At 35.2% G+C, this 18,321-nt stretch overlaps 1 protein-coding gene and 1 pseudogene across 4 annotated transcripts; one reads left to right on the top strand and one right to left on the bottom strand.

The window, feature by feature from the left end:
• Window positions 1–3,911: 3,911 nt before the first annotated feature.
• Window positions 3,912–11,195, top strand: LOC132030596 (uncharacterized). 4 transcript variants are annotated; one of them, XM_059420296.1, is made up of 3 exons: window positions 3,944–3,995; window positions 4,155–4,240; window positions 4,814–6,714. In XM_059420296.1, the coding sequence occupies exon 3, from the start codon at window positions 4,967–4,969 to the stop codon at window positions 6,551–6,553; it is 1,587 nt and encodes a 528-aa protein (XP_059276279.1). In that variant the 5' UTR covers window positions 3,944–3,995; window positions 4,155–4,240; window positions 4,814–4,966; the 3' UTR covers window positions 6,554–6,714. The 4 variants fall into 4 exon arrangements, with proteins under 4 accessions (XP_059276276.1, XP_059276279.1, XP_059276275.1 ...); XM_059420293.1 differs by having other exon boundaries at window positions 3,912–3,995; window positions 4,155–6,714; XM_059420292.1 differs by lacking the exon at window positions 3,944–3,995 and adding an exon at window positions 11,091–11,195 and having other exon boundaries at window positions 4,002–6,639.
• A 122-nt stretch (window positions 11,196–11,317) lies between these two features.
• LOC132030597 (RNA polymerase II C-terminal domain phosphatase-like 4) lies at window positions 11,318–16,267 on the bottom strand (annotated as a pseudogene).
• Between the last annotated feature and the right edge of the window lie 2,054 nt (window positions 16,268–18,321).

The raw sequence follows: 18,321 nt of genomic DNA, 5'->3' as shown, positions 1-18,321 counted from the left end.
GAGCACCTGCATTTTTGTCAAATAGTTAACACAGCCAGCCATATTAACTTTGCTTGGGATTGAGGTACAGTTATTTACACCCAATGCATGTGATGTACTCCCTCCGGATCAAAAAGAGTGTCCACTTAACTTTTTTTTCTTGGGTAAAAAGAGTGTCCACTTATCAAGTCAAGAAAGAATTAACCTTATCTTTCCAGAGTTGCCCCTATTAATTGCTATGTGATCAAATCTCAATACCTATTTAATTAGGGGTATTTTAGTCAAATTACCTATTTTTGTGTAGGATTTAGTATTTTCTTAAGGGGTGTGCAAATGGCTAAGTGAACACTCTTTTTGATCCGGAGGGAGTATCAAATAAAGAAAACATCCCAAATGTAGTCTTTTTTTTTGGAAAAACGCATAAAAACACTCCAGAACTTGTAGTGGATTTAGTGTTACAAAATCGTACTTGGGGATCTTATTATCCTCCTGAACTTTCTCAAAAGTGAAATAAATGCCACTATGAGTTGGCACAACCAACTATTAGTTACTTAGCCCATAAAATCATCTGCTATAAGTGGGGCATCTTCAACAATGCCTGCATTCCTAATGATGAATCTTCTGGTTTGTTTCATGAAGCATTTCTATCTCTATTATTCCTTATTGTGTTGAGGTGTGCTACCGATGACAGACCTTAAAAAATTAGCTGAAGAAATAAACTGAAGTATATTGGCCTGTCTGAGCTCACCGTGAGACAATAAGGAGAACGCATGCGTCCCGTTGAGAATGACATAATTCCAGTTTGCAGGTTTCTCTATATTTCATTTCACATTTTGAAAAAGAAGAAAAGAACCGTGAAATCAAAGATAAGACATATATGGAATTTACACATGATATCTTCTTTTTTTTGAGCTCGTTATAAAATACGAAGGTTGTTTTATGCAAATGTTCCTTATTTTCAAAAGTTATGCAAATATAGTTCTAAAAAATTACTCTTACTCTTCCGAAAGTTTTGGGTTTAATATTCACTCATATATCGTTCAACCGTATGAACAAAACATTAAATTGTCGTCTTACGTTTGCAATAAGTCTTACGTTTGCAATAACTATAACTTTTTCTCAAAAGATTACCCGGCTCAAAAGGGATTTTTCGACTGTGATCTAAAAGGTTTATAAGTTACCAGAGGAATAAAAAGAGGACCGCTTACGAAACTTACTAGTATAAGATGAATCAACTATTGGAGGTACGAGTACGTATTTACGCTACTATCACTACATTCGGTTGACTTTGAGTAGATGATTTAGGGCCCGTTTGGCTTAATTAAAAAACGAAACTTATAGTTCGAAAAATTTTTATAAGCCAAAAAAATTAGTTGGGCTACCACAAATTATTTTTTTGAGCTTATTTTAAGCACAAAATGGCTTATAAGCTGACCAACCAAACACTCAAAAAAACTAAAAAACAACTTATAAGCTAAGCCAAACAGGCTCTTAGTATGCGTTTGGACTTAAAAGGTGATATGCAAAAAAGAAACGATTGAAGAAGACTGGAAAAGGATGCTTGAAAGTTTGAAATTGTGCTTGAATATTATTAACTGAAATTACTCCTTCCAGTGTAAAAATGGGGACCTAATAATACTATTTAAGACTCTATATTACAAAATATAAGGATATTTTTTCTTATTTACAAAACATACTAACAAAATTACAAATTATACCAGATTTGGGTTTAATGGATACCTACGATCTTAGGGTTTTTTTTAAGGAAGAAAATCTGATTTTAAATGTGGCTTAATTTTAGGATAGTTATCAATCAAATTCTTCTTCTTTTTAAAAAGATTTCTCTCTCTCCCCCTCTATGATGTAAACACCATTTCCAGACCTAAAATTCATCTTCTCTCCTAGTATAATAGCCTGTTTGACCAATCTTCTAAAATCAGCTTATTTTAAAAAGTACTTTTTTTTTAAAAGTACTTTTCAAAAAAACACTTTTGGCGAAAAGCAGTTTGTGTTTGGTCAATTAATTAAAAAAACACTTTTGAGCAGTCATTAGTGTTTGACCAAGCATTTAAAAAGTGCTTCTATTTGTATTTTTCTCAAAAGTACTTTTCAAAAAAAGTGCTTTTGGGCAAAAATTATTTTTTTAGCTTCTGAAAAACTATTTCTGCTACTCCACAAAAGCACTTATTTTCTCCCAAAAGCTTGGCCAAACACCTTACTTTTTTTCAAATAAGCACTTATTGAAAAAATAAGTACTTTTTGGGGAAAAATAAGTTTGGCCAAACAGGCTATAAATTATCAAACCAATATTACAAAGGATTTTTGATTATTGACTTATGTATTAATTGTATATAAAACTTGGTTTGTATTGTTTTGAGATATGTGTGATCATTGTGTGTTTGATAGCTGTATTATTATATAAACTTTAGTTTTCAAAAATGTTGAAAACTAATATATGTATGAAATGTATATGGAATCTGCTATATATTATTTTTTAGATATATGCCGCACAATGTATATGAAATGCTAATAAATTCGATATGAATTAGCCTTAAAAATGTTGAAAACTGATATGTGTATGAAATGTGAATGGAATCTAGTTTGTATCAATCAGAAACCTTATTATACATATTTACTTTCTCATAATCTATACATATTTTGATAAGATTTTATACAATTTATATGTACTTTATCATAATCAAAATATAAATACAACTTTTATACATATTTCATACATAAAAATTATAACGAATTTATACAGTTATACATATTGCATACAAAAATTTATACATATTTATTTTCTGGTGTATGAATTTTTTATGGAATCTGGTTTGTATCAATTACAAATTTATTGTACATATTTTCTCAAAATTTATATACACTTTGATTAGATTTTATACAATTTATATGTACTTTATCACAATCAAATTATACATCCAATTTTTATATATATTTCATATATAAAAATTATAACGAATTTATACAGTTATACATATTGCATAATCAAATTATACATATATGTTTTTTGGTGTATGAACTTTGTGCATAAAAATTACCGATTAGAATGAATTTTTTGAGTAAAAGTTAGAGAAAATTATGGAACAATATCTCTTAATTTTGACTGGGGAGAGAAAAGCAAAAGTTGGAGAAAATCAGGAATAATATCTCTTAATTTTGAATGGAAAGAGAAAAGTGGATAAAATAAGGAAAACAGTTTCTTACCTTATTTAATGCGTTTTATTTGCTTCTTTCTAATTTACTTGATTCGTATAGATTTTGTAAGAAATCTATTGATATATTTTGTAAACTGAAAAGTATAGTCATGTTATTTAAATATACCCTCTTACTATGTACATATATATTTTTTGGCCTTAAAAATGAGTGTTTACTATGGCCTTATTTTTTGATTAAAAAAGAGTGTTCACAATCAAATTAAGAAAAAATTAATCTTAATCGAATTATTTATTTTTGAATAGAAAATAATATTTTTTTAAGAGTATGCAAATGACTAAGTGAACACGTGGGAAAGAAAAATTCACTCGAAAAAACTAGTCAAAACGGGCCCTTAGCATCAGGAAGACACTTTAAGAGCCCGTTTGGATTGGCTTATAAGTTGGCTTATATGTTTTTCAAATTTTTGTTTTCTACCAAGAATTAAAGTCATTTTTTTGTCTTAAAATGTTCTCAAAAAATAATTGGACCCATTTAACTTAATTTATCTAAAGTTAGCCTTATAAGCCAAAAAAAATAAGTTGACTACCCCAACTTATTTTTTCAATTTTATTTCAAAACAAATTTTTAAGCCTATAAGCTCAATCCAAACGGGCTCTAAATCTCTTTTGCATTTCAATAATGAGACAACAATATCGAAACAAGTGCGTTTTTGACTAACATTAGAGAATACAAAAAGCTAACATGCAACAATTAAACAAACAATAATCAAACAACACGTGTCAAGTGGAATTCTTCAGAGTACTTGGCACTGTAGAGATGAGGAAGCTAGGAAGAACTCAGTGGTGAAATACTCTCATAAATATGCTCATCAAGAATTCCAAAAATTCCAGTTCCCTCTTTTATCTCACCAAGAAATCCCTTAATTACATGTCATAGTCATTGTACATTGTCATTTTAACATAATATCATCATGGAAACTGATCAACAAGAACTATTTGCAGATGGAAAAGAAGAAGAAGATGATGAAATCAGATGCAAGAAACAGAAGATAACCCAAATTGAGCAGCCAAAGATTTTTTATGACAAGGTAAAGTCCACTACTCTTTTACATCACAGAAATCACAAAGCACAGAGCTCAAATTCACCTAATAGTAGTACAAGTACTGCTACTGAAAGAAGTAAAAAAGCTGATGGTAAAATGCCCTTTATTACGGAGATATCATTCCATGAGAAAAGACCCTTAATTGGAAATGAATGGCAAAATATGGGGACTTATCATTCAGTGAGAAAAAACCCTTGTGGAAAAAAAGAGGTATTTTTGGGTAGTGAGGAATCCCAAGAATTTAGCTCTAACATGCACAAATTCCAAGGAAAAGAACCCTTAGTGTGCATAGAATCATCTTCTAAAGAAACCTCATGTTTAATGTCTAATGTCCATGGTGGGACAGAATCATCTGATGAATGTAATACTAGTACAAGCAATCATAAAACCAAGATTAGCTTAATTGGGGTAAGAAAGCAAAAGAATGGGAGGTATGGTGCTGTGATTACTGACAAAATTAGGCATAAGCAAGTATGGTTAGGCACTTTTGACACTATTGAAGAGGCTTCACAAGCTTATTTCTCCAAGAAGTCTGAGTTTGAGAAATTAAACCTGCAGGGAAATAAGGTGAATAAACCAAAGAAGAATCTTGATCAAATTCAGCAGCCTGAATCACCTGTTGTGCCATCCTTGTCTGTGGCTGATGATCAAACCTTGGATACAGCTAGTGTGGATGGAATAAATAAAAGAATCGATTCTCACGAAGCAACAATGGATATCGTTGGGGTTCACAAGAACAAGACAACAGGGAAAGAACCCGAATCTTCTAAAGAAGCCTCATGTCTAATGGCTAGTGTACATGGCACGGAATCATATGATGAGTGTAATACCAGTACAAGTTGCATTAAAGGCAAGATAAGCTTAGCTGGAATCCGAGGGCAAAAGAACGGGAGGTATTGTGCTGTGATTACAGACACAATTAGGCGTAAACAAGTATGGTTGGGAACTTTTGACACTATTGAAGAGGCTTCACAAGCTTATTTCTCCAAAAAGTCTGAGCTTGACAATGAGAAATTAAACCTGCAGGCTAATACGGAGAAAAGACCAAACAAGAATCCTGATCCAGTTCAGCAGCCTGAATCACTTATTATACCATCCTTATCCATGGCTGATGGTCAAACCATGGAAACTGGTAGTGTGTATAGGAGAAATAAAAGAACTGATTCTCACGAACCAATAATGGATAATGTTGGGATTCACAAGAACAAGACGTCAGGGAAAGAACCCGAACCTTCTAAAGAACCCGCATGTCTAATAGCTAATGTCGATGGCACAGAATCATATGATGAGTGTAATGCTAGTACAAGATGCAATCCTAAAGGCAACAGAAGCTTACTTGGGATCCGAAAACAAAATAACGGGAGGTATGGTGCTGTGATTACAGATCGAATTAAGCATAAAAAGGTATGGTTGGGCACTTTTGACACTGTTGAAGAAGCTTCACAAGCTTATTTGTCCAAGAAGTCTGAGCTTAAGAAATTAGGCCAGCAGGGGAATAAACCAAAGAAGAATTGTTATCAATTTCAGCAGCCTGAATCATCTGTTGTGACATCCTTGTCTGTGGCTAATCATGATCAAACCTTAAATTCTGCTAGTGTGAGTAGAAGAAATAAAAGAATCGGTGCTAACAGAAAAACACATTTTTTTAAGGTTCACAAGAGAAAGAGTTCAGGTAAATATACAACTGAGATTAAAAATCCCATCAGTAAGAAAAGAATTTGGTTGGGGACTTTTGCCACTGCTGAAGAGGCTTCACAGGCTTATCAATCTAAGAAGCTCGAGTTTCAGAAATTAGTCGAGGCAATGCAGCAGCAATGTACTAATAAGCTTACTCATCCTGTGCAAGATGGGAAATCAGAGGAATTAGTCAACATCAAGCTAGGACATAAAAATGTAAATTGTGAACTCGAATCATCTGGTGGATCAGAAATTGATGTTCCAATCTCAAATTCATCTAATGAGGGAACTCTCCAATGGATTGATTCTCACGAAATAGGTGCTGCTGAAGAAGCTTTCCATGCTTATGCGTCTAAGAAATTCGATGTTCAGAGCTCAAAGAAGGTCGAGCTGCAAAGCGGTATGCCAACTGATTTTAGCGGAGGGGATAGGCAAGAAGGTCGAGAGGATGATGAAGATTTACGAATGGGGGAGTGGGTGCAACTTCCAGGGAATAGGGCAGTCAAATTTTCTCTGAAGCTGGGCTTACCAATCATCGATAACTATGGATCTCTTTTAGGTGAATTCAGCACTTTGGATGATCTCAGTATTTGTAAAACTGAGGATGGCAATGAAACATAACTGTGTTTTGCCTAGCTTAAAGTTTAGAAGTTTGTTAATTGCAAGAAGATTTTTGGGTAGTATGCAGTTTTAGGACTCAGTAAATTGTAGTAGTAATATGTAAGCTGTTGGTCTGCTACATGCATATTATTAGTAAATAGTAGCCCGTTTATCCTCCTTTCTCACTGTTTGTTTAAGCTGTTTTTTTCTGGAAATGTCTTCACTAGGAAAAATTGGACGTAGAAAATTTCATCAGGTTTACTTCCTTTCGACTATAGAAAATGGTATAACGGGTGCAGGCAAAAGGCATAATGCGTATCTCATACAAAATTCAGTCCTAACTGTAAAATGCTAAGACTTGTTCTACATATTTCAAATTTTCACTTAAACTTCCCATATATAAGCTCTTATCTAAGCCGGCGATATGTAATGTTAAAAAAAAAAAAATGATGGTATGTAATTTTCCAGAGACGACGATTCTCGGGCTGGGAGTTTATATTATAGGGATAATCCGGCTGAATACAATCTTACAACCCGCCAAGACTTCCATACGAACTCTTTTGAGCACATGCCATATTTGTCAAACATTTATAATTAATGGACACAACTCAATATAAGTGACATTATTTATCAGTGAGAATTCACATTGACTCTAAAAAACTGGAATCCGAAACCACACTATTTAAAAAACGAAGCAATTAAAGTACCATACGTTAGTCTCTATTACAATCCCAACAGACACCTCAACTTGGGAATGAATACAATTATTTACATTGAAAATATTATCATAATAGACGTTGGTTCTCCTGTTGTCACATAGACCCGATTCTCTCCTCTTCGCTGATCACCATCTATCTATGCATCTTTTTTGCCAAGCCTCTAATTCAACGAACGAAGCGTAATATCTCTATTTTTGTTTGTTCACTATTTGTTTGTTTTATAACTTGAGGAATGGAAAAAGACTTTTAAATTCTTATTATGAATTTTAAATTTGTGATTTGGTCAATATATTAAAGTACTTTGTGTATAATATGAAAACATGTTTCTCTTCCATCTTTGATTAAATTAGTAAAAATAATTATTCCTAAATTCACTAATATACCGTGCGAAGTGCAGATTTATTCACTAGTTATATTTACAAATTTAAGATTGAGTTCATTCATATATATATATATATATATATATATATACACATATACATATACATATAGATATACATATACATATACATATACACGTACATATATATGTATGTATATATACATATATGTATATGTATATATATCTACAACTTTAATAATTTTTACACATAAATTTATACACCGCGTTAAAAGCATTGGTGAACCCGGTACCTCAAAACTCCATCCGCCCCTAACCTTTTTTATTTGGGAAAATTTCAGTAATGTACAATTTAGCACACAAAATTACATTTGGGTAGCCATATTTTTAAATTACAAACCTATGACCCAACAAATTATAAACGAACAGCTTGTATATACAACATTATACAACAATGTACAACTTTATACAATAATATACAACTTTATACACCTACTGTAGACAATGTATAAACCTTGTATAAAAATGTATAATAACGTATAAGAGGTGTTTATACACACTTCTACAATGTTATGCAGTGTTATACAGTGTTTATACAGTGTTAAAAGTGTAACATAGTGTATGTGTTTTATACACACTTTACCCATATAAAAACATCAACATTAGAAAGAGATTTGGAAGGAAAAAATAGCATCTTGGAGTTTGATATGGGGAGAAGGGAAGGTGGCTATCTCGGGTAATAACTTTTTAAAAAAAATGGGATGAAGGCTTAAAAATGTAAGAAAAAAACTATGGCCATTTCAGATAAATACTTTACCCAAAATGTCATAGGGCGTTATTTTCCCTTTTTATTTTGGTGTTTCCAGAATGTTATTCCATATTGAGAGATAAAAATAATACAATAACAGTGGTATATCTAATATCGAGATTATTAATTTCGGAATAAACAACTTCAACCATTTCATCTCGAGGTCGTTATATTTACTAAGAAAGCAACGCGCAACAAGACAAAAAGCAAGTAACACGCGTCAGCCCTCACAAGTGGAATATAATTCTACAATAGTGCACTGTGGAGATAGTACTAACTGCTCATTCTGACTTCCAACAAATCCCCAATTCCCTTTTTCTCATTTCCATTAGCCATTTTACATTCTCATTTTAACATAACGATGGCCATGAAAACTGATCAACGAGGACTACTTGAAGAAGAAGAAAGCAGCTACCAGAAACAGAAGATAACCCAAGTTTTTGTCGACAAGGTAAAGTCCACTACACATTTTCAACACACTGATCACATGGACAGTAGTACTAGTGTTGTTGATGAAAGAAACAAGAAAGGCAACGGTGAAAATCCCTTAACACGAGTTGATTGGCAAAACATGAAGACCTATGTGAGAAAACGCCCTTTAAAGAAGGAAAAAGAGGTATGCAAAGGCTCTAGCTCTAAGGAAACCTCATGTTTAATGGTTAATAATGGTGATGGAACAAAATCATATGATGAGTGTAATACTAAAGACAAGATAACCTTAACTGGAATCTGGAGGCGAGAGAACGGGAGATATGCTGCTGTGATTAAACACCGAATTAGGCATAAGAAAGTATGGTTGGGCACTTTTGATACTGCTGAAGAGGGTTCACAAGCTTATTTCTCCAAGAAATCGGAGTTTGAGAAATTAAGCCAGGGAAATAAGGAGGATAAACTGAAGAAGAAATGTGATCAAATTCAGCAACCTGAATCACCGCCTATTGTGGCATCCTTTTCTATGGCTAATGATCAAACCTTCGATACTGCTAGTGGAAATGGAAGAGATAAAAGAATAGATTCTCACAAATCAACAACACATCTTATAGGGGCTCACAAGGGCAAGGCACCAGGGAAATATACGTCTCGGATTACAAACCCCATCACTAAAAAGAAAATTTGGTTGGGGACTTTTGACACTGCTGAAGACGCTTCACGGGCTTATCATTCTAAGAAGCTCGAGTTTGAGAAACTAGTCAAGGCGAGGCAGCAGCAATGTAGTAATAAGCAAACTCATTCTAAGCAAGATGCAGGGGAAGAGAAATTAGTCACGGTCAAGCAAGGGCATGAAAATGTAAATTGTCATGAACCTCTGCCCGAATCAGCTGGTGGATCAAAAATTAATGTTCTGATCACAAATTCATCTAATATAGGAACTGACCAAAGGATTGATTCTCACGAAATAGGCACTGGTGAAGAAGCTTTCTGTCAGAAAAAACAGGTATTCTTGGGTACTGTTAAAGAGGCATCCAAAGTATTTAACCCGTGTTTAATAGCTAATGTTAATGGCGCTGAATCATCTGATGAGTGTAATACTACTACAAGCTGTGATCCTAAAGCCAAGAGAAGCTTTATTGGAGTGCAAAGGCAAAAGAGCGGGAGGTATGCCGCAGTGATTACAGACCGAATTAAGCATAAGAAAGTATGGTTGGGCACTTTTGACACTGCTGAAGAGGCTTCACAAGCTTATTTCTCCAAGAAGTCCGAGCTTGAGAAACTAAGCCAGCACGGAAACAAGATGAATAAACCAAAGAAGAATTCTGATCAAATCCAGCCTGATTCACCTGTTGTGAAAGCCTTAAATATTGCTAGTTGGGGCAGAACAAAGAAAAGAACCGATTCTCAAGGGAAAATACCCGGATCTTCTAAAGAAACCTCATGTTTAATGGCTAATGTACATGGCACAAAATCATCTGATATGTGCAATACTACTAGAAGTTGCGATCCTAAAGCCAAGAGAAGCTTAATTGGAATCCAAAGGCAAAAGAATGGGAGATATGCAGCTGCGATTACAGACCGAATTAGGCATAAGAAAGTATGTTTGGGCACTTTTGGCACTATTGAAGAGGCTTCCCAGGCTTATCAACCTAAGAAGCTCGAGTTTCAGAAATTAGTTAAGGCGAAACAAAATCAATGTACTAATAAGCAAATTCCTTCTAAGCAAGACAAGAAATCAGAGGAAGTAGTCAATGTCAAGCAAGGACGTAATATAAATTGTGAACTCAAATCAGTTGGTGGATCAGAAATTGATGTTCCAATCTCAAATTCATCTAAAGGAAGAGCTGACCAAAGGATTGATTCTCACGAAATAGGCACTGCGGAAGAAGCTTTCCATGCTTATCAGTCTAAGAAATTCGATTCTCAGAGCTCAAAGGAAGTCGAGCTGAAAGGCAATATGCCAACTGATTCTAGTGCAGGGGAAAAGCAAGAAGGTCAAGAGGATGATAAAGATTTATGGATGGGGGAATGGGTGCAACTTCCAGGTAATAGGGCAGTCAAATTTTCGCTGAAGCTGGGCTTACCGATCATCGATAACTATGGATCTCTTTTAGGTGAATTCAGCACTTTGGACGATCTCAGTATTTGCTAAACTGAGGATGGCAATGATAACATAACTGTGTTTAGCTAGCTTATAGTTTGGAAGTTTGTAATTTGCAAGATGATTTTTGGGTAGTTTGCAGTTTTAGGACTCTGTAGATAGTAGTAACATGTAAGCTTCTTGCAATTGTTGGTCTTAGCAGATAAGATACTGATATATGGTATATCTGCATAGTAGTAAACGACCTGCTATCCTTCTCTATATTTGTTTCAGCTATTTTTTTAAGGGTTCTTTTCAGCTGTTTTTCTGGAAATTTCTTTACTATTAAAAATTGGAGGTAGAGAAGTTCATCGTGTCTACTTCCTTTTTTTACTACAATGGTATAAAGAGCACAGGCAAAAGGCAATACCCATACAAAATTCAGTCCTGACTGTAAAATGTTCAGACTTTGTTTTACATATTTCAAATTTTCATTTAGACTTGCCATATATAACCTCCTACCTAAGGTGGTGGATGAAATGTTAAAAAAATTGATAACTACGTACTGACAGGGAAGTCTTCTTCTGGTGGTTTTCTCTATCGATAGTTGGCAGCTTCAATCCATCCTGGATTGACCAGGAATTTGCTCTCTTTCACTGCCCAGAGTGATTTTTCTGTTTCAGCATCCAAAGAGACAACATGAGTGACAGACAAGTCATGCTCTTTGGAACATTTTGCTCCCAGTTTCTCTGCCATTTTCCATAGACCATGGTTTTTCGGGCTGGAAATTAGTAGGGAAAACACGGCTGAATACAATCTTACAGCCTGCCAAGACTTCCTTACGAACTGTTTTGAGCAACTGCCATTTTTGTCAAAAAGTTAAACTTGAGGGAAATGAACATGAGGATTTATATATTCAACCATAACCTACTTGGGATTGAGGTGCAGTTGTTGCTTGAGTTATATTTAAGGTGGGTAGAATAATAACCATGGAAACCGGACAAGTAACCTAATTAACCCGAATTATCAGACAAGAAAAAAGAAGCGCTACGACATCAGATTATATCTGCCCAGATGAAACCCAGACTAGTTCGATTGACTAAAGAAATAACTGAGTGACGAAAGATCATTTGTCTAATAGTAGAACAAAAGCAGCTAACCTGAAAACTGTGATACTATATGATTGGACAGTAAACATGTGTTACAATCTTAGCTTTCAAGATCTAACAATTTATAAAAATAAATAAATTAAGATAACCACAATCTATTCAAGAAGAATAATCCAAAAGGAGATGAAATTAGTTTCGAACTCCTAAGTCCTAACCTATACTCGATTTTTTATATAATTTATACCTGCCTGACGTCTCGGTCATAGAGATTCTGCCCACGCTCCTGAAAAGTGTCATACCCATTAGAAAGGCTCATTGATAATGTAACAAAACAAATAGATAATAAAAATCAACAGTTAAGTAGGAGGGGCAAACCAGATTGAAAAATCTACGGTGTATCTTCTTTAGAACAGTAAGAACAGAAGAAAGAGCTCCTTCCATTTCATTTTCATCACTTCTAACTTCAGAAAGAGCTTTATTTTCGGAACCAAAATGTCGGCAACTTGAAGCAAAGAAATGGTATCTTTCAATTACTACAAGATTCTCTTTGTGCTTGCTCCAAACATAAAACAATTGACATTCAAAAGTTCACATATTCCACCTAGTGGAACGAAAAGATTCTCCTCACAAATAACATCATGCAATGTGATTTCTAGACCAAAGCGTTGTATATTGCATCGGATGTATAACAGCAACAGATATGCCAAATGCAAGAAGTCTTCATGCAAATGAGATAACTAGAAGAGATTAATACTAGGCAAGAGAATTAGCAAAGTCATCCGTATGACTATAGACAAAATTTTGTAGAAGAATCATGCAATCAAGACCTGAAACCATGTCTTCATCATGCATTTAGCGAGCTTACCACTAGCTAAAATTATAGCTAGAGAACTTATACCAACTAGATTATAAGGGTCGGGAATGAATATTCTTTCCGACTACTAAAAACTACAGGATATATGATTTGCATTGCACTCCTCAAATGTTGCTGACCAAAATCTTCCCTCTCTAACAGTTCAAAATTTACAGTGAGCTGGTTCACACAATTCAATCGGTATGCCAAATTCCTAGGTTCAAGTCTCACTATCTCCCGTAGGCAAAATAGTTTCAAGTGCTTGGTCGAGAAAACACAAATAGACTAACATGTGATGGGCTTGTTGCAAACTTGAATAAAGATATAAATGTGCTACTATCACTGGACACAACAACCAAAAGTGTGAGCAAAAACATGCAAGCAAGAATAATACCACCATCCATCAAATGAAATGGATGTAATGGTTCTAGGATGTTGGTAACTTGTTTACCGCTTCAGTGTCATCGAGGATCAAAACTGTGCTATCTTTCCCGATAACAACATCAAGACCTTTCGATGCCTCTGCGTGGAATCCCCCTGTGCAATAACTCTAGAAAGGAAGTAAACACCTCCAGGGTCAACCAGTTTCGCCATTTCCAGTGCATAAGTGCGTGATCCCATCGTGTAGATGTACATCTCAAACAAACTACTTGCTTCCTTAAGGAAAGTGTGGACAAAGGGCCTCAACTTGGTCATCATTTGAATCCTGTTCAATCTGAAAAGGCTGCCTCTCAAAGCATCTGCGGATCTTACAAGTGCAAAAAGCATCTTAGCTGAACAACTAGAATTTAATTGCCAGCAAAATTAGTTTCAGATAGAAAAGAATAACAAAGAAGCTCCTCAAATATGCCACTGGGTGAGTGTCAGATCCTCCAAAGTAGATGCGGCAACATTTTTGGAGATTCTAAGCAACGTACGCAAAACTAAGCATTTTAGTCAGTCAGACCTCAAAATGTCAACTTTCAGATACTGCAAGGAGCTCTTTTGGACCAACAATGGGTGCTCAAGCTTTTTATCACTAAATAAAAATAAAAAAAAATAAAAAAAATTGACTGAAAAAGAAAGGACAACCATGATTTTCAAGTTGCAAATATCACTCTTGACAATTATGTGGGAATATTGGAAATGATCTAAAACTCAGAAATAAAGAAAAATACCTGACTTTAGTAATTATTTAAGGGGTTTAAATAATCAAACTGATCAACGCATACAGAAAGTGATGGGTCAAAGATATTCGGACTCTGGAGGCTATCAAAAAAGTAGGCTGAGGTCTTGATGAATCGGAGGTCCCAAATTTGGTATTCACATTTATTGATTTTATTCTTTTAAAAGAAAAATAATTTCTTCAGAGTCATTGTTCATTTGAATAGTTTTGGAAATTGTAAAACTTGATTATCAGTCGTAATATGAAATGACACCACCACTTTAGAAGTGATAGTAACTGTGTAAGCAAATAAAATTATTCCACCATTAGTTCAATTGCATAAGAAGGTATCTTTTACATAAATTCTGTACAAGAATGAAAAGGAAGTGAGAGAAAATAAGACACACAAATGTTATTTTTATAAAGTGCAAGGCCAAACGTGTCTGTGCTCTAGCATGCACTTGCATTTACAAACCAAGTAGAACTTAGTCATTTTTCACATGAAGACTAGGAATGGAGGAAAAACTGTAACAACACTTGGACATATCAAACCCAAGTGAACAAAGTGAAGCATAGTGATATATAGGGGGAGAACGTGGACCAGTGAGAAAATAGTACCAGGCAGAGCTTCTCCTTGGTCCTTTAAGTATTGCTCTTCTGCTGAAATGTCCAAAAGTCTGGTTAAGTGGAGTAGCGTATGGTCCAAATCAAGAACCAAATAGAGCTTCTTGTGGCGCAGCAAGTTCTTCAAGTCCTTTTCCCGCAACCGTACAATCTCATCATTAGCAAGCGTCAGATTCTGCATCATTAAATACCAAGGAGATAAGTTACTGAATAAGCTGAAAACATTATTTGAAGTACCATAAAAGAATATGCCCTGATACTACAAACTGATTTAGCATAGATATCTGAAATGTGTAAGCTGTTTATGAAAATTCATTGCTTTGTCACTAAAAGCAATAGAGAGATGCTATGAGAGATGGTCGCCTCTTGATGAAGTGATGGGCTTCTGAATACTGCGTGCTTTAAATAATGAAGAGCGAGGTGACTTAGCAAGGATTGATCAATTGTTTGAATCTAATTCTAAAAAGATGAAAAAAGAGAAGAAAAGGAGAAAGGCCTTTGTCCATTTGAGTACTAAGTCTCCTCTTCCACCCACGCTTCAACATTCTCGAGTTCTAATGCCGCTTCTTCCACCATGTCTCTGCACTTCTGTTTCTTCTTCAAACATTTTTTATTTCTTCTTCCTCCTCTAATATGAAGGTCTCTTGCTACTTGAGTGTGGTTAACTTTGCAGATTGTTCTGTTACAGGTGATTTTTATAGAAACTTTCATATGTTGTTGAAAGCCAGCTACGACATAGTAACTTTCCTATGTTGTTGAAAGACTGGTACAACATAACGTAAACTCAAGTCTGAAACAAGAATAAATGCAACTCCTCTACTGCAATAAGAAGAAGAACCTTGTGTATGTACCCAAATGACACACCAGATTCATCTTCAACTTTCTTCCCACACCTTATGCACATCCCTTCAATAGCTCCAGGATGTGTACATACATCCAAAGTGAAAGAAGTGTCTGCAGCCAGAGTAGTATACATAATAGTTATCTAATGCCGAAGTCACACAAACTGTTACGTTATCTTCTCCTAAATTCTAGTTAACCTTGAGCCAAGAACCTAAAGTTTAAACAGGACATAGCAGGTGCAGGGAAAACCTTGCAGATTGATCATTAATAGGATAGTAATGACGATGATCAATTTATTTACGCAACAAGATATTAGAATTTAAATGACATTTCTTTTGCCTTCGACCCATACCGTAGGGTGGCTTTAAGATCCATACATATAATGCAAGTGCAATCGCCCAACCGTAGTAAATAGAGATACAATATTACCAGGCATGTCATGGCCCCTTAGATGAAAGAGATTCATAGAGGTTTTGAATACAAAAGCAGTAAAAACCATTGTTGAATTAAAGGAAAATGAATGACCTAACATTGGTACTAATATCCAATGGTAATAAACGTCGACAACCAACATTAGGCATGTATGCATGTTGGTTCACATTAGATGAGAGAGAAACACAGGTTCAGGAGTACAAAAGTGGGAGACAAACAGTTTTGTTATAGCACAACAGGGTACAAGTTGCATTTAAAAACCTAAGCAATCACTCGAATTCTCTTCTGATAAATTGTTGAACCAGTCATCAGTCAGAATGGAACGCCATAAGAGAACACAAGAAACGTATGTCAAAAATATGAAAATAACTAACAAGAATATCTGACCTGAATTTTATCCTAGTCCCTCAAGATATTGATTCTGTTAGTTATTTGAAACTACAGAGAAAACAAAGAAGGTTCAGTAGAAACTTTTTGATTCATATCATATTCCAAAAGGCATACATACATATATCTACATAATACATTTCAAAAGTTAGTAGGACACTTTACTTATCCAACCACTATTGTCCTTTCTTACTAGACATATTCCACAAAAACAAGGAGCACCATTCCTTTACAAACTAAACAAAAATATCAAAATAGGAAATGTTAAATTTAAGACTATCCGAGAAAAGTCTCATTTTTCTAACACTCCTCCTTGAGATTTTCATGGATACTCCCCGACTAGCCCTTAGAACTTCAAATTTCCCCTTGGGAAGAGCCTTGAGTCTTGATGTACGCAATCCGATACGGCAGACAATGAACAAGCTTAACTTCGCCATCCTTCTGCTTGCCTAATAGCGTGAAACTTCACATTTATATGCTTGCTACGACCATGTTACCTTGGATTTTTGGCCATCGATATTGCGACTTGTTGTCAACCTTAGTGTGACGTAGCTTCAATGTTATTTTGCTCCGCATCATGTAAAATCTTTCTTAACCATAGAGCACGATTAGTTGCACCAGCGGCTTGACTATGTATTCCTGTAACTTGAGAAGATTGAGCTACCACCTCTTCTTTGAATTCCATGAGAACATGCACCGAACCAAGTGTAAAGCATATCCGGAAGTGCTTTTCATATCGTCAACACTTACCCAATCACTATCAGAATAACCCATCAATTGCCCTCGCTCTTCCCTTTAAACCAAATACCATAATCAGCGGTTCCTTGATATACCTCGCATTCGTTTAGCGACACCAAGATGAACCAAACTTGGAGCATGCGAACCTCGACAAAAGACTTCGCGAACATAAGATCGAGTCTTATTCTTTGTCAAATACAACAAACTACCAATTAGACTTCTATAAAAATTTGTTGGATTAGCCCTATCACCTCCTTCAAACTTCGAAATCTTTTCATTGTGAACCAATGGGGTCGTCTGAGGCTTGCGCTGTCATCGTTGAACCTTTTAAGAATATCCGTGCATATTTTCTAGAGAAATGAAGATTCCATCGGTAGCTTGGTGAATCTCCATTCCTAGAAAGTAAGTCATTTCACCAATCCGACATTTCAAACTTGGTCTCCATTTCTTGCTCAACCGATTCACTATAGCTTCATTACTTCCTCGTTAACAAAAGATCATCAACATAAAGCGACACACAAGCACATCTCCGCCTTTAGCTTTCTTAACATATAAAGTGGCTTCATTTTCAACTTTTCAAGCCCTGATGAATGAGATCAAACATCAATCTTCTTGTCCGAGGCTCGAGGGCACCACTTTAATCCGTCTGATGCCCTTTATGTAGTTTGTAGACTTTATCCTCCATTCTCGACTTGAAAGCCTTGGTTGATCACGCATCTCTCTTTCTCGCAATGTGACCCATTTGAGAAGCGAGTTCATCTAGATGATACAACTTCCAATTTGATTGAGTACGTCAAAGAAAATAGAAGCCTTATTGTATCATGTCTCGCAACATGAGTGCAAATGTTTCTCCGTAATCCGGACATTGCAATTGCGCATAACTTTTCACAACAAGCGCTTGCTTTGTACTTATAAAATGAATTGGATTAAGCTTGGTTCTATAAACCCATTTCACCCTATAACATTTGTCTTTGGGTTTATCAACGGCTTCAAGTGTTATTCTTCTCGATCACATCAATCTCCTCCTTCATGCTTGATCAATCTTCGTATCTTGATCTTCTTGATAGCTACTTGGTTCGAGTTTTGCAACGTTACCTTCGTATATATCGAGAAGGGCCTTGTCTTCAAAATTGGTGAATCAAGTGAGGATTCCCGTCCGATTCTTCATCTTCCGATTTTTGCCAATGATTGTGTCGCGTAAAATGCGGAAGCAAGTTGCAGGCGCATTTTCTTGCTCAATTTGCTCCTTATCCTAGTTCCAATAAACAGCTCATCCACTA

The sequence above is a fragment of the Lycium ferocissimum genome, chromosome 9 (assembly GCF_029784015.1).
Source record: "Lycium ferocissimum isolate CSIRO_LF1 chromosome 9, AGI_CSIRO_Lferr_CH_V1, whole genome shotgun sequence".
Lineage (NCBI taxonomy): Eukaryota > Viridiplantae > Streptophyta > Magnoliopsida > Solanales > Solanaceae > Lycium > Lycium ferocissimum.
Note: the sequence above shows the minus strand (reverse complement) of the source record. Positions and strands in the feature narration are given on the sequence as shown.